The following is a 16,490-nucleotide window of genomic DNA, read 5'->3' as shown; positions in this document are numbered from 1 at the left end:
TGGTTTCTAGCTGCACCAATCAAAGCGGTGGAGCATGGTCAAAACCATTCGTCTTGGATCGACGGACGGACGGGGGGGGGGGGCAGGTTTCAAAATGTATTCATATCACAAGCAATTTAGCATTTATAAAATGGTAATATATTTTTATAAATGCAGACTAAAACATAAGTAAAACTTGACAAATTATCCAATGCATTATGATAATTTGCTGGTAAAGAAGGGTAGGTGCTTCACTTTGCAACCCCCTATTTTGATTTGCACAGACGGCTACAGTGAAAAGCTGATTGGCTCAGCTCAGTCGCGACTCACAAAGAGGAAGAACTTTTGCAGGTGTTTTCTGATGAATAAACATGCCGGTGGGAAGTAACATTAAAATAAAACCCAGAAAAGAAACGTATACTGAAAAGCAGTAGTACTTCATCTCATAGAGGAAACCCACGGCATTGACACGGAAAATACTTTGGACTAAAAACAATGATTTATTTACTTAAATTGTTTGTGCAACGTCATGGGGTAAAGCTATGGGCATCGTATTTCAGCAACAACAAAAAATAAGGTCAATTTCCGCTCTTGTGGGCGTTTAAAGCCAGGTCTTTGTTGCCAGTATTGACTTCATTACCTAAGCAGCTGGTGCCAGGGCAGGCCAGGCCAGAGAGAGGGGAGCAGCAGGAAAGAGGTGCTCCGCTGGGGGATTTCCTTTGTCTAACCTGCCTGCCTCAGCCCAACGTAGCCCCCAACACCCCCCTTCCCTTCGCCATGCTCTGATCCTTCATGTGATTCAGCCTCTAATGAGGGATGAGGAAACTGCTGCTGTGCTGTTTCTCTCAGAACAGGAAGCACACTCTCACAGACACGTTATGATCCTGCCCATGGTGTTATCCCGGCTGTTGTTGTTAAAGGGAAATGTTAAAAAAAATGTCAACTTCATATTAATCATCTCCAGCACCACCGCAAAATCAACATATAGTATGTGAAAATGGGGCATTCCTATGTTTTGGGGGGGGGGGGGGGGGGGATAGATGCCCTTGGGAAAGTATTCAGACCCCTTGACTTTTCACCACATTTTGTTAGGTTACAGCCTTATTCTAGAATGTATTAAATTGTTTTTTTCCTGATCAATCTACACACAATAACCCATAATGGCATCACAATAACCCATAATGACATCACAATAACCCATAATGACAAAGCAAAAAATGTTTTTTAGACATTTTTGTTAATTTATATATAACCAAAAAAAAAAAAAACATTTCCATAAGTATTCAGACCCTTTACTCAGTACTTTGTCTGAGGTCCTGAGCGCTCTGAAGCAGGTTTTTATCAAGGATCTCTCTATACTTTGCTCTTATACAGTTGAAGTCAGAAGTTTACATACACCTTAGCCAATTTCCTGTCTTAGGTCAGTTAGGATCACCACTTTATTTTAAGAATGTGAAATGTCAGAATAATAGTAGAGAGAATGATTTATTTCAGCTTGTATTTCTTTCATCACATTCCCAGTGGGTCAGAAGTTTACATACACTCAATTAGTATTTAGTAGCATTGCCTTTCAATTTTTTTACCTGGGTCAAACGTTTAGGGTAGCCTTCCACAAGCTTCCCTCAATAAGTTGGGTGAATTTTGGCCCAATTTTGGCCCCAGCCCCTGGCCAGTTCTGCTCTGTGCTGCCCACCCAGCCCCAGGCCAGTTCTGCTCTGTGCTGCCCACCCAGCCCCTGGCCTGTGTGAACCCATCCTCCCCCTGTGCTCTGTAACAGGCAGACTCACCCCTGTCATTTGGGGTGAAATAGCTGGTCTGGTTCTGAACTTGTAGCTGGTTTAGTTCTGGACTTGAAGCTGGTCTGGTTCTGGACATGTAGCTGGTCTGGTTCTGGACTTGTAGCTGGTCTGGTTCTGGACTTGTAGCTGGTCTGGTTCTGGACTTGTAGCTGGTCTGGTTCTGGACGTGTAGCTGGTCTGGTTCTGGACGTGTAGCTGGTCTGGTTCTGGACGTGTAGCTGGTCTGGTTCCGGACTTGGCCCATGGACATGGCTGGTAAACTAAGTCAACTCAGTCAGAATACCCACTATACAACCTGGTAGAAAGGCAGTAAAACACATGGCTGGCTGGCTGGCTGGCTGGCTGGCAAGACCTGGCACCATGTAAGCCTGTGTACACACACACTGAGAGAAAGACTAACACTCACACACTGACACACACACACACACACACACACACACACACACACACAATTACTCACTTACTCACTCATGCAGGGACGGACTCAAACACGCACACACCCTCGCTTTGTACCTCTCACTTTCACTCTGTCCCTCTCCCTCTGTCCCTCCTACTCTGTCCCTCTCCCTCTGTCCCTCCTACTCTGTCCCTCTCACTCTGTCCCTCTCACTCTGTCACTCCTACTCTGTCACTCCTACTCTGTCCCTCTCCCTCTGTCCCTCCTACTCTGTCCCTCTCACTCTGTCCCTCTCACTCTGTCCCTCTCACTCTGTCCCTCTCACTCTGTCCCTCTCACTCTGTCCCTCTCACTCTGTCACTCCTACTCTGTCCCTCCTACTCTGTCACTCCTACTCTGTCCCTCCTACTCTGTCCCTCTCACTCTGTCCCTCTCACTCTGTCCCTCTCACTCTGTCACTTTCACTCTGTCCCTCTCACTCTGTCCCTCTCACTCTGTCCCTCTCACTCTGTCCCTCTCACTCTGTCCCTCTCACTCTGTCCCTCTCACTCTGTCCCTCTCACTCTGTCACTTTCACTCTGTCCCTCTCACTCTGTCCCTCTCACTCTGTCCCTCTCACTCTGTCCCTCTCACTCTGTCCCTCTCACTCTGTCACTCCTACTCTGTCCCTCCTACTCTGTCCCTCTCCCTCTAACATCCTACAGGCTTCTTTGTCTAAGAGTGAGTGAGAGGCAGAGTGATGTAACTGTCTATTCCTCTGGGCAAAGAGAGCAGGGCATCCACCCTGCGTTAGCAGCCAGACAGACAGAGAGGGACAACAGGCCTCTGCAAGACTGCACAGCCCAGGGCCCACACAGTGCCACACACACACACACACACACACACACACACACACACACACACACACACACACACACACACACACACACACACACACACACACAACAGGGATTGAAAGAGAAGGATACAGGGGACTGAAAGCTTCCGTTTGGCCACTTTGTTTTTGAACGAGGCAGTTCTATTCCGTGTGTAGTGATGCTGCCCTTTCAAGGCATGGCCTGTCGTGGGTCTCTCAGTGGGGTTTTGGGTAATATATGCCATTTAGCAGACACTTTTATCCAAAGCGACTGACAGTGTATCTGTGTGTGTGTGTGTACAGTCATGCGTGCGTACATTTGTACGTATGGGTGGTCCCAGGAATGATTCAATATCTAAGCTACTGTATCAATCAACAATGTATGAGTTCATGTCATCATACAGCCTACGAGTCATGCATGATGTGAAATGCAATCAAGCATTTACTTTTTTAATATAAATAATTAAGTGACCATTGAATAATTAACATAAACAATAAATTGGCCTAAACCCCTACATTTCAAATTTATTCCACACATGACTTTCCCCCGAGCAACCATGTTGGAGCTAGGAATACAAGCATTTAGTTAGGTATTACTGCACTGTTGGACCTAGAAACACAAGCATTTAGTTAGGTATTACTGCACTGTTGGAGCTAGGAACACAAGCATTTAGTTAGGTATTACTGCACTGTTGGACCTAGAAACACAAGCATTTAGTTAGGTATTACTGCACTGTTGGAGCTAGAAACACAAGCATTTAGTTAGGTATTACTGCACTGTTGGACCTAGAAACACATGCATTTAGTTAGGTACTACTGCACTGTTGGAGCTAGGAACACAAGCATTTAGTTAGGTATTACTGCACTGTTGGAGCTAGGAACACAAGCATTTAGTTAGATATTACTGCACTGTTGGAGCTAGAAACACAAGCATTTAGTTAGATACTACTGCACTGTTGGAGCCAGGAACACAAGCATTTAGTTAGGTATTACTGCACTGTTGGAGCTAGAAACACAAGCATTTAGTTAGGTATTACTGCACTGTTGGACCTAAAAACACAAGCATTTAGTTAGATACTACTGCACTGTTGGAGCCAGGAACACAAGCATTTAGTTAGGTATTACTGCACTGTTGGACCTAGAAACACATGCATTTAGTTAGGTACTACTGCACTGTTGGAGCTAGGAACACAAGCATTTAGTTAGGTATTACTGCACTGTTGGAGCTAGGAACACAAGCATTTAGTTAGATATTACTGCACTGTTGGAGCTAGAAACACAAGCATTTAGTTAGATACTACTGCACTGTTGGAGCCAGGAACACAAGCATTTAGTTAGGTATTACTGCACTGTTGGAGCTAGAAACACAAGCATTTAGTTAGGTATTACTGCACTGTTGGACCTAAAAACACAAGCATTTAGTTAGGTATTACTGCACTGTTGGACCTAGAAACACAAGCATTTAGTTAGGTATTACTGCACTGTTGGACCTAAAAACACAAGCATTTAGTTAGATACTACTGCACTGTTGGACCTAGAAACACAAGCATTTAGTTTGGTATTACTGCACTGTTGGACCTAGAAACACAAGCATTTAGTTAGGTATTACTGCACTGTTGGACCTAGAAACACAAGCATTTAGTTAGGTATTACTGTACTGTTGGACCTAAAAACACATGCATTTAGTTAGGTATTACTGCACTGTTGGACCTAGAAACACAAGCATTTAGTTAGGTATTACTGCACTGTTGGACCTAGAAACACAAGCATTTAGTTAGGTATTACTGCACTGTTGGACCTAGAAACACAAGCATTTAGTTAGGTATTACTGCACTGTTGGACCTAAAAACACAAGCATTTAGTTAGGTATTACTGTACTGTTGGACCTAGAAACACAAGCATTTAGTTAGGTACTACTGCACTGTTGGAGCTAGGAACACATGCATTTAGTTAGGTATTACTGCACTGTTGGAGCTAGAAACACAAGCATTTAGTTAGGTATTACTGCACTGTTGGAGCTAGGAACACATGCATTTAATTAGGTATTACTGCACTGTTGGAGCTAGCAACACATGCATTTAGTTAGGTATTACTGCACTGTTGGAGCTAGGAACACAAGCATTTAGTTAGGTACTACTGCACTGTTGGAGCTAGCAACACAAGCATTTTTGCTGCAACTGCAATAGCATCTGCAAATCTGTGTACGTGACCAATACACTCAATTATATTTGAGGCATTGCATATGACCGAAAACGGTTTCTCTAGAGGCCTTGTCAATAGGTTTAGCCATCATGGTTTGAAGGGCCATTCTTTATGCATCCCACAATAGAGGTGTGGCACATCGTGGGTCCTCTGATGCAGGGGGGGGGGGGGGGTGACCTAACTTCATCGAGGGACAAATGGCTCAGTGCACCACCTGATAATATTTCCCCCCTGCTGTGATGCTGTTAGAATCTGCACCACTTTGACTTCCTGATTCTTACGGATGCTGTTCCTGTGACCATGTGTCATCCACACTTTCTGTAGTAGCATAGTAGATACGCGATTCCAGTGAGAGACATGATTGGTCGTCATTATCACATGGGCCAACAAATTCTCTAGAGCAGTGGTTCCCAAACTTGTTACAGTCCCGTACCCCTTCAAACATTCAACCTCCAGCTGTACCCCTTCTAGCACCAGGGTCAGCACACTCTCAAATGTTGTTTTTGTTGCCATCATTGTAAGCCTGCCACACACACACTATATCATACATTTATTAAACAGAAGAATGAGTGAGTTGGCGTCACAACCCGGCTCGTGGGAAGTGACAGAGAGCTCTTATAGGACCAGGGCACAAATAATTATATAATAACAATCAATCTTTTTTCTCTTTATTTAACCATCTTACATAGAAAACCTTATTTGTTCATCAAATTGTGAATAACTCACCACAGGTTAATGGGAAGGGTGTGTTTGAAAGGATGAACATAACTCTGCAATGTTGGTTTGTATTGGAGAGAGTCTCAGTCTTAAATCATTTTCCACACATTGCATGCCTGTATTTAGTTTTCATGCTAGTGAGGGCTGAGAATCCACTCTCACATACAGTGGGGAGAACACGTATTTGATACACTGCCGATTTTGCAGGTTTTCCTACTTACAAAGCATGTAGTGGTCTGTCATTTTTATCATAGCTACACTTCAACTGTGAGAGACGGAATCTAAAACAAAAATCCAGAAAATCACATTGTATGATTTTTACGTAATTAATTTGCATTTTATTGCATGACATAAGTATTTGATACATCAGAAAAGCAGAACTTAATATTTGGTAGACAAACCTTTGTTTGCAATTACAGAGATCATACGTTTCCTGTAGTTCTTGACCAGGTTTGCAGGGATTTTGGCCCACTCCTCCTCTAAGTAGGAAAACCTGCAAAATCGACAGTGTATCAAGGTGTTTGTGTCGTCCGTTTCTGGAAGGTACCTGCGTAATTGTGCAGCCAACTCACTCAGGTGCTTCGCTTTATCACATTTGACGTTGTCCGTAAGCTTGAGTTCATTTGCACACAAAAAATCATACAATGTTGGAAAAATCTGTGTGTTGTCCTTGTTAATGCAGACAGAGAAGAGCTCCAACTTCTTAATCATAGCCTTAAGTTTGTCCCACACATTGAATATATTTGCGGAGAGTAATCCTAGATTCAGATGATTCAGGTGAGAAAAAACATCACCCAGAAAGGCCAGTCGTGTGAGAAACTCGTCATCATGCAAGTGGTCAGACAAGTGGAAATGATGGTCAGTGAAGAAAACTTCAATAAAAAAAAGTGTCAATACTTTGCCCCTTGATAACCAGCGCACTTCTGTATGTTGTAAAAGCATTACATGGTCGCTGTCCATATCATTACATAGTGCAGAAAATACATGAAAGCTCAGGGGTCTGGCTTTAACAAAGTTAACCATTTTCACTGTAGTGTCCAAAACGTATTTCAAGCTGTCAGGCTTTCCCTTGGCAGCAAGAGCCTCTCGGTGGATGCTGCAGTGTACCCAAGTGGTGTCGGGAGCAACAGCTTGCACGTGCGTTACCACTCCACTATTTCTCCCTGTCATGGCTTTTGCACCATCAGTACAGATACCAACACATCTTGACCCCCAAAGTCCATTTGACGTCACAAAGCTGTCCAGTACTTTAAAAATATCCTCTCCTGTTGTCCTGGTTTCCAGTGGTTTGCAGAAGAGGATGTTGTCCTTAATTGACCCCCATAAACGTAACGGACATATACCAGGAACTATGCCAGGCCCGCCACGTCTGTTGACTCATCCATCTGTAACGGACATATACCAGGAACTATGCCCGGCCCGCCACGTCTGTTGACTCATCCAGCTGTAACGGACATATACCAGGAGCTGTGCCAGGCCCGCCACGTCTGTTGACTCATCCAGCTGTAACGGACATATACCAGGAACTATGCCAGGCCCGCCACGTCTGTTGACTCATCCATCTGTAACGGACATATACCAGGAACTATGCCAGGCCCGCCACGTCTGTTGACTCATCCATCTGTAACGGACATATACCAGGAACTATGCCAGGCCCGCCACGTCTGTTGACTCATCCATCTGTAACGGACATATACCAGGAGCTGTGCCAGGCCCGCCACGTCTGTTGACTCATCCAGCTGTAACGGACATATACCAGGAGCTATGCCAGGCCCGCCACGTCTGTTGACTCATCCAGCTGTAACGGACATATACCAGGAACTATGCCAGGCCCGCCACGTCTGTTGACTCATCCAGCTGTACCGGGCATATACCAGGAACTATGCCCGGCCCGCCACGTCTGTTGACTCATCCAGCTGTAACGGACATATACCAGGAACTATGCCCGGCCCGCCACGTCTGTTGACTCATCCAGCTGTAACGGACATATACCAGGAACTATGCCCGGCCCGCCACGTCTGTTGACTCATCCAGCTGTAACGGGCATATACCAGGAACTATGCCAGGCCCGCCACGTCTGTTGACTCATCCAGCTGTAACGGACATATACCAGGAACTATGCCAGGCCCGCCACGTCTGTTGACTCATCCAGCTGTAACGGGCATATACCAGGAACTATGCCAGGCCCGCCACGTCTGTTGACTCATCCAGCTGTAACGGACATATACCAGGAACTATGCCAGGCCCGCCACGTCTGTTGACTCATCCAGCTGTAACGGACATATACCAGGAACTATGCCAGGCCCGCCACGTCTGTTGACTCATCCAGCTGTAACGGGCATATACCAGGAACTATGCCAGGCCCGCCACGTCTGTTGACTCATCCAGCTGTAACGGACATATACCAGGAACTATGCCAGGCCCGCCACGTCTGTTGACTCATCCAGCTGTAACGCAAAGAATTCACTGGCTTGTATGAGAAGGAGTAATTGCTTCAAAACATCTCTTGCCGTGTCACTGATGTGTCGTGAAACAGTGTTGTCTGTATAGTCTTTTTTGGCCTTTTCCCCCAGCATTTTCCCAGTCATATCCACGGCAGTAGGAAGAATTAAGTCCTCCACAATAGTATGGGGCTTGCCTGTCCTAGCCACTCGGTAGCTCACCATATAAGATGCTTCTAGCCTCTTCTTATTAATGGTATCTGTTGCTTTTATACATGTCTTACTACTCGAAAGTCATCTTTATTTCCGCTCCAAAAACTCCCGTGGCTTATTTTTCAAAATGTGAAACGAGGCTACTAAAAAAACCTCACCCAAATGTATAGCCCCGTTGGAAAATATAAATGTACTGTTTGAAAATGTGAAGAATAAAAAATGTGAATCACGTTTTTATTTGGCGTACCCCCGACGGCATTGCGCATACCCCAGTTGGGGAATAGCTGTAACAGAGGCCTTGTCAATAGGTTTAGCCGTCATGGTTTAAAGGGTTAATGGGCCTAGTACACTCAGAGCTTTTCATACCAAACACATTCCCAAGTCCACGTCTAGTAGTCGTCTAGCTGACTTTCCTCCCAACTCCGTATCACGTCTTCCCATTCCCAGCGAACACAGTCCGCTAACACGAGGCTTATGTAAATGTCTATCTCTGTCCATCGCTGTCATTTAGGAGCACACAAAGACATTTAGAATCACACAAAGACATTTAGGAGCGCATAAAGATATTTAGGCGCACACAAAGACATTTAGGAGCGCACAAATATATTTAGGAGCACACAAAGACATTTAGGAGCGCACAAAGATATTTAGGAGCACATTTAGGAGCACACAAAGACATTTAGGAGCGCACAAAGATATTTAGGAGCACACAAAGATATTTAGGAGCACAACAAGGACATTTAGCAGCACACAAAGACATTTAGGAGCACACAAATACATTTAAGAGCACACAAAGACATTTAGAAGCACACAAAGACATTTAGAAGCACACAAAGACATTTAGGAGCGCACAAAGACATTTAGGAGCACACAAAGACATTTAGGAGCGCACAAAGATATTTAGGAGCACACAAAGATATTTAAGAGCACACAAAGACATGTAGAAGCACACAAAGAGATTTAGGAGCACAAAGATATTTAGGAGCACACATCGATATTTAGGAGCACATTTAGGAGCACACAAAGACATTTAGCAGCACACAAAGACATTTAGGAGCACACAAATACATTTCAGAGCACACAAAGACATTTAGGAGCACACAAAGACATTTAAGAGCACACAGACATTTAGGAGCACAATGAAAGTATTTGAGGAAGTGTGTTTTTATGATAAGACATAACAAAAAGTGAATGAGTAAAAGTTTTTTGGGGGGTGTTCCATGCTCAGTAAAGTACAATGTACCCTCAAATATCTGAGTCACTTGGGTGACCTTACCGTGGTAACGGTGGGATTGTCTGTCTGTCTGTCGAGATGAGATTGCCTGACATCCCTTTGCTAGTAGCAGTTGTGCAAACTCAAACTAACGTTGAACAACAACCGTAGCGTGTGAAGAGAAGATGTAAATAGCCAAGAAACATGAGGACAAAGTCACACTTTAGTAGACTTTTGGGTAAATTCGAACAACTTCAATGCCTGTGCGTTTCTAAAAATGAATCTTTCAGAACATCACTCACAGTGCGCCCCAGATTTTATGGGACTCTACCTTGTTCTTTGCATAGAAATAAGAAATCATTCCTATTTCTATGGTTATTTGTGTACTGTAGCTACCAGCAATGAAACAAAACGGCAGAAATACTTAGAAAATAGCTACAGCAGGATTGCTGTAAATCACTTTTTCAGTTCACACATCTATTTTTAGGAGTATATGCAAGTAAAATGGTCGCAGAGCCCTGAAATTCAAACACAGAGACAATGAAGGAGCGTCATGCTCTCTCCTTCCTCCGCAGCGCACATAAATCACACTGCCCACAGGTACCGGGAGGTGGGACAGACGGCAGACGCTTTGTGACAGACAGGCATCTGTCCTGTCAGTGTTTCCCTGTCATCATTCGCTTTGTGACAGACAGGCATCTGTCCTATCAGTGTTTCCCTGTCATCTCTCGCTTTGTGACTGACAGGCATCTGTCCTATCAGTGTTTCCCTGTCATCATTCACTTTGTGACAGACAGGCATCTGTCCTATCAGTGTTTCCCTGTCATCATTCGCTTTGTGACAGACAGGCATCTGTCCTATCAAAATGCATGGGGGGGGGGGGGGGGGGGGGGTGGAGAGATGGAGAGAGAGAGAGAGAGATGTAGGCCTACTATGCTAGTACTACACAGGTGAGTATATCCAGACTGCCATTGTGAATCATTCCCCCTCGCCATCTGTTTATCCTGGATCACTTAGTTAGTCCTCCTGCTTAGTGCAGTAGCACAAGGAGATTCTCTTGTTATAGATCTGTCACTCTTCCTTCAGACAGTTAGCCTAGATATGAATTGCTGTCCTTAGCCCTCTGTAGCTTCCTCTAGCCTAAACCCATGCTGTCAGAAAGGATATGTCTATGGCTGGCCGGGCCTCTGTGTTTTGGACTGTTTGATCATGTGACCTAATGACCCAGTCAGATCCGGTTGTAGTAGGCCAATGAACTGTTGAGGAAAAGTCCCTGAAACTCTCCCAAGAATAGCATCGTAAGTCCAAGTCATTAGGTTGGGAAAGCAGAAAACTGTGGGGCTGTACAAAAACACAAACAAGATTTTTACAACCGCGGGACTAAACACAAACAAGATTTTTCTAAAGATCTGATCAAACCAAACAGTTTTCACAGCAGGGCAGACTAAAGAGCTTTTGTAGCGTCTTGTTGTAGCGCTTGGCTGATATAATTCTTTATTATTGTCTTCTAGGGATAATCTTGATAATCTCTATTACCACCGATGGTGTATAAGCAGCAAAACCAATATGGTAGATTTGTAAATGTTGTTTGTTTGAGGAAAAACATTCCCATGGTCGGATTTTTGTTTCCCCTTCTTGCCCAATGTGTCTTTGTCCTTACCCAATGCGTCTTTGTCCTTACCCAATGTGTCTTTGTCCTTACCCAATGTGTCTTTGTCCTTACCCAATGTGTCTTTGTCCTTACCCAATGTGTCTTTGTCCTTACCCAATGTGTCTTTGTCCTCACCCAATGTGTCTTTGTCCTTACCCAATGCGTCTTTGTCCTTACCCAAAGTGTCTTTGTCCTTACCCAATGTCGCTTTGTCCTTACCCAATGTGTCTTTGTCCTTTCTCAATGTGTCTTTGTCCTCACCCAATGTGTCTTTGTCCTTTCTCAATGTGTCTTTGTCCTCACCCAATGTTCCCTTCGATATCTGGTAACGTTAATATACATGCCTGGGATGACAGTGTAACATTTGATCTTGTCTTTCAGGTGAAGTGGTCTGACTCCTCATCCAGCAATGTCAGGAAAACACAGCTTGAACTGGAGGGCTTCTTGTTGAAGGTATTTTCACTAACTAGGTTTTATAACCGCTGCAAACGGACAGCTATCGCTATTAACGTGCCAAATTGACTGAATTGAAATGGAATTGAGCCCAACTTCCCTGCGTAGTATTGACTGGACGTTCACCCACTGATAAGAAGCAGGGATAATGAACTAACTTTATGAGTTAATGAACCTAATGAATTGAATCAACTGTTCAGGACATCTCCTAGCTCTTGTTTTAAAAGGTATTTATTTGAATGGTGCTGTACATGACTTGTTAAAACTTGATCCCCGTCATGCAGCTTCCCAAGGAGCACTCCACCGAGTCGTTTGAGAAGGGCATCCTCCGGCTGCTCAACCAGGGAGACAAGTACGAGAGCAAGGGGGTGGAGACGAACCTCAAGTGAGTTCTGCTTAGCTGCCTACCTGATTTGATGATTGATTCATTGATTGATTTATGGAATGATTGGTTGATTGATTGGGAAAATATATGCACTAAGTCGTACATTCCCGGGGACCCTGGGGATATGGGGTTAACATGTTAAAGTGATTTCATTTATTTCCAATGTTGTCCACAAAGGCCTTGACTAGAGCCCATTAGATAACACACTAGAACCCATTAGATAACAGACTAGAGCCCATTAGATAACACACTAGAACCCATTAGATAACAGACTAGAGCCCATTAGATGAGACTAGAACCCATTAGATAACAGACTAGAACCCATTAGATAACAGACTAGAATCCATTAGATGAGACTAGAGCCCATTAGATGAGACTAGAACCCATTAGATAAAAGACTAGAGCGCATTAGATAACAGACTAGAACCCATTAGATAACAGACTAGAACCCATTAGATAACAGACTAGAGCTCATTAGATAACAGACTAGAACCCATTAGATAACAGACTAGAGCTCATTATATAACAGACTAGAGCTCATTATATAACAGACTAGAGCGCATTAGATAACAGACTAGAACGCATTAGATGACAGACTAGAACCCATTAGATAACAGACTAGAACCCATTAGATAACAGACTAGAGCTCATTAGATAACAGACTAGAGCTCATTAGATAACAGACTAGAACCCATTAGATAACAGACTAGAACCCATTAGATAACAGACTAGAGCTCATTAGATAACAGACTAGAACCCATTAGATAACAGACTAGAACCCATTTGATAACAGACTAGAGACCATTAGATAACAGACTAGAGCTCATTAGATAACAGACTAGAGACCATTAGATAACAGACTAGAGCTCATTAGATAACAGACTAGAACCCATTAGATAAGACTAGAACCCATTAGATAACAGACTAGAATCTATTAGATGAGACTAGAGCCCATTAGATAACAGACTAGAACCCATTAGATAACAGACTAGTGCTCATTAGATAACAGACTAGAACCCATTAGATAACAGACTAGAACCCATTAGATAACAGACTAGAACCCATTAGATAACAGACTAGTGCTCATTAGATAACAGACTAGAACCCATTAGATAACAGACTAGAACCCTTTAGATAACAGACTAGAACCCATTAGATAACAGACTAGAACCCATTAGATAACAGACTAGAACCCATTAGATAACAGACTAGAACCCATTAGATAACAGACTAGTGCTCATTAGATAACAGACTAGAACCCATTAGATAACAGACTAGAACCCATTAGATAACAGACTAGTGCTCATTAGATAACAGACTAGAACCCATTAGATAACAGACTAGAACCCATTAGATAACAGACTAGAGCCCATTAGATAACAGACTAGAGCCCATTAGATAACAGACTAGAGCGCATTAGATAACAGACTAGAGCTCATTAGATAACAGACTAGAACCCATTAGATAACAGACTAGAACCCATTAGATAACAGACTAGAGACCATTAGATAACAGACTAGAGCTCATTAGATAACAGACTAGAGACCATTAGATAACAGACTAGAGCTCATTAGATAACAGACTAGAACCCATTAGATAAGACTAGAACCCATTAGATAACAGACTAGAATCTATTAGATGAGACTAGAGCCCATTAGATAACAGACTAGAACCCATTAGATAACAGACTAGTGCTCATTAGATAACAGACTAGAACCCATTAGATAACAGACTAGAACCCATTAGATAACAGACTAGAACCCATTAGATAACAGACTAGTGCTCATTAGATAACAGACTAGAACCCATTAGATAACAGACTAGAACCCATTAGATAACAGACTAGAACCCATTAGATAACAGACTAGAACCCATTAGATAACAGACTAGAACCCATTAGATAACAGACTAGAACCCATTAGATAACAGACTAGTGCTCATTAGATAACAGACTAGAACCCATTAGAAAACAGACTAGAGCCCATTAGATAACAGACTAGAGCCCATTAGATAACAGACTAGAACCCATTAGATAACAGACTAGAGACCATTAGATAACAGACTAGAACCCATTAGAAAACAGACTAGAGCCCATTAGATAACAGACTAGAGCCCATTAGATAACAGACTAGAACCCATTAGATAACAGACTAGAGCCCATTAGATAACAGACTAGAGCCCATTAGATAACAGACTAGAGACCATTAGATAACAGACTAGAACCCATTAGATAACACACTAGAACCCATTAGATAACACACTAGAACCCATTAGAAAACAGACTAGAGCCCATTAGATAACAGACTAGAGCCCATTAGATAACAGACTAGAACCCATTAGATAACAGACTAGAGCCCATTAGATAACAGACTAGAGCCCATTAGATAACAGACTAGAGCCCATTAGATAACAGACTAGAACCCATTAGATAACAGACTAGAACCCATTAGATAGCACACTAGAACCCATTAGAAAACAGACTAGAGCCCATTAGATAACAGACTAGAGCCCATTAGATAACAGACTAGAACCCATTAGATAACAGACTAGAGCCCATTAGATAACAGACTAGAGCCCATTAGATAACAGACTAGAGACCATTAGATAACAGACTAGAACCCATTAGATAACACACTAGAACCCATTAGATAACAGACTAGAACCCATTAGATAACAGACTAGAGCCCATTAGATAACAGACTAGAACCCATTAGATAACAGACTAGAACCCATTAGATAACACACTAGAACCCATTAGATAACAGACTAGAGCCCATTAGATAACAGACTAGAGACCATTAGATAACAGACTAGAACCCATTAGATAACACACTAGAACCCATTAGATAACAGACTAGAACCCATTAGATAACAGACTAGAGCCCATTAGATAACAGACTAGAACCCATTAGATAACATACTAGAATGGCTTACGGAAACTACATAATAGTATGTATAAACCTCCTTTCCGTTCCCATGACGGCCTACTCCGGCCAAACCCGGACGACGCTGGGCCTATTGTGTGCCGCCCTATGGGACTCCCGATCACAGACGGTTGTGATACAGCCTGGATTTGAACCAGGGTGTCTGTAGTGACGCCTCTAGCACTCAGATGCAGTGCCTTAGACCGCTGCGCCACTCAGGAGCCCATGGGACCCTGGGAAGAGACCCTCCCAGTGAAGAGACCTGCATTTATGAAGTCCAGAAAACCACATATTTCCAGAATGCCTCCCGTTGGAAAATAAACATAAACAACATCCTACTGGAATGGAACGGTACAAACTCTCTCCTCTGAGTTCATTTATTTAATTAACTTATCTGGCACCAATCTCAAATTAACAACAGAGAGAAGTCGGGAGAAAATAGACTTCTTTGATCTTACAATGCACAAAAATAAAGAAGACAAGTTGGAGTCTACTATCTCCAGCAAGACACAGAGTAGGAACACACTTTAATGGCAGACAGGCAGACAGTAATCACCCGGTACACCTTCAGCGGAACATACCGGTGGGTTCATTTCTAAGACTCTGATGCGCACCGGGTTCCTGCAACGCGGGGTTTGATACGGGTGTCATTGAACAGGCCTCTATACCCGTGCCTCAGAGACTGAATGTCAAAGCCGACTCACTGGCACTAATAGAAACCAGGACAAAACGTTCCCTACGTTTGTGTTTTGTTCCACGGAGTACGGCCCGTGTGCCGGTCGAGTCAAATTCCATTTTTAATGAAACTCTAGAACATCCTCAAAATGGATCCATATCTACCAGAGTAGCATTTTGTTTTCGCCGTGCGCACAATCTAGTTACGCACAGCGTGCAGCTACCCAGGAAGCGTGACATTTGGCTCCCAGTCCCGGCTCCAATGGAAATTACTATGTACATTGTGACGACACCGGCAATACTAAAGTTTTATACCACAAGTAAAGAATACGAAATCCAAAGCTTCATTAATTGTAGCACCACGAATGTCATGTATATGCTGAAATGCATCTGAAGGACTACTTCTATTGGTCAAACTAGACTAGCGTTGAAACTCTGCATTTCAGAACATAAGGCCACTATTAGAAATATAAACACGGGCCTATGCTATTGCGCGCCACTGCATCGAAGCCAACCATGGCTCACCTTCCTCCCTGCGCTTACTAGCTAATAGAACACGTCCTGATGTCACCCAGAGGAGGTGAC

General features: G+C 43.3%; 1 protein-coding gene across 2 annotated transcripts in view; it reads left to right on the top strand.

Moving 5' to 3' along the window:
- The window catches only part of LOC129822999 (zinc finger CCHC domain-containing protein 2-like), a 77,793-nt gene that overhangs the window by 28,787 nt on the left and 32,516 nt on the right, over nucleotides 1–16,490 (top strand). For both annotated transcript variants that reach the window (XM_055881649.1, XM_055881648.1), the window contains exons 4-5: nucleotides 11,850–11,921; nucleotides 12,206–12,306. In XM_055881649.1, the coding sequence (XP_055737624.1) occupies nucleotides 11,850–11,921; nucleotides 12,206–12,306 (173 nt within the window). The remainder of the gene's footprint in view (nucleotides 1–11,849; nucleotides 11,922–12,205; nucleotides 12,307–16,490) is intronic.

Source organism: Salvelinus fontinalis, chromosome 25, assembly GCF_029448725.1.
Source record: "Salvelinus fontinalis isolate EN_2023a chromosome 25, ASM2944872v1, whole genome shotgun sequence".
In the NCBI taxonomy this organism is placed as follows: Eukaryota; Metazoa; Chordata; class Actinopteri; order Salmoniformes; family Salmonidae; genus Salvelinus; species Salvelinus fontinalis.
This window is presented reverse-complemented; position numbering and strand designations above follow the sequence as displayed.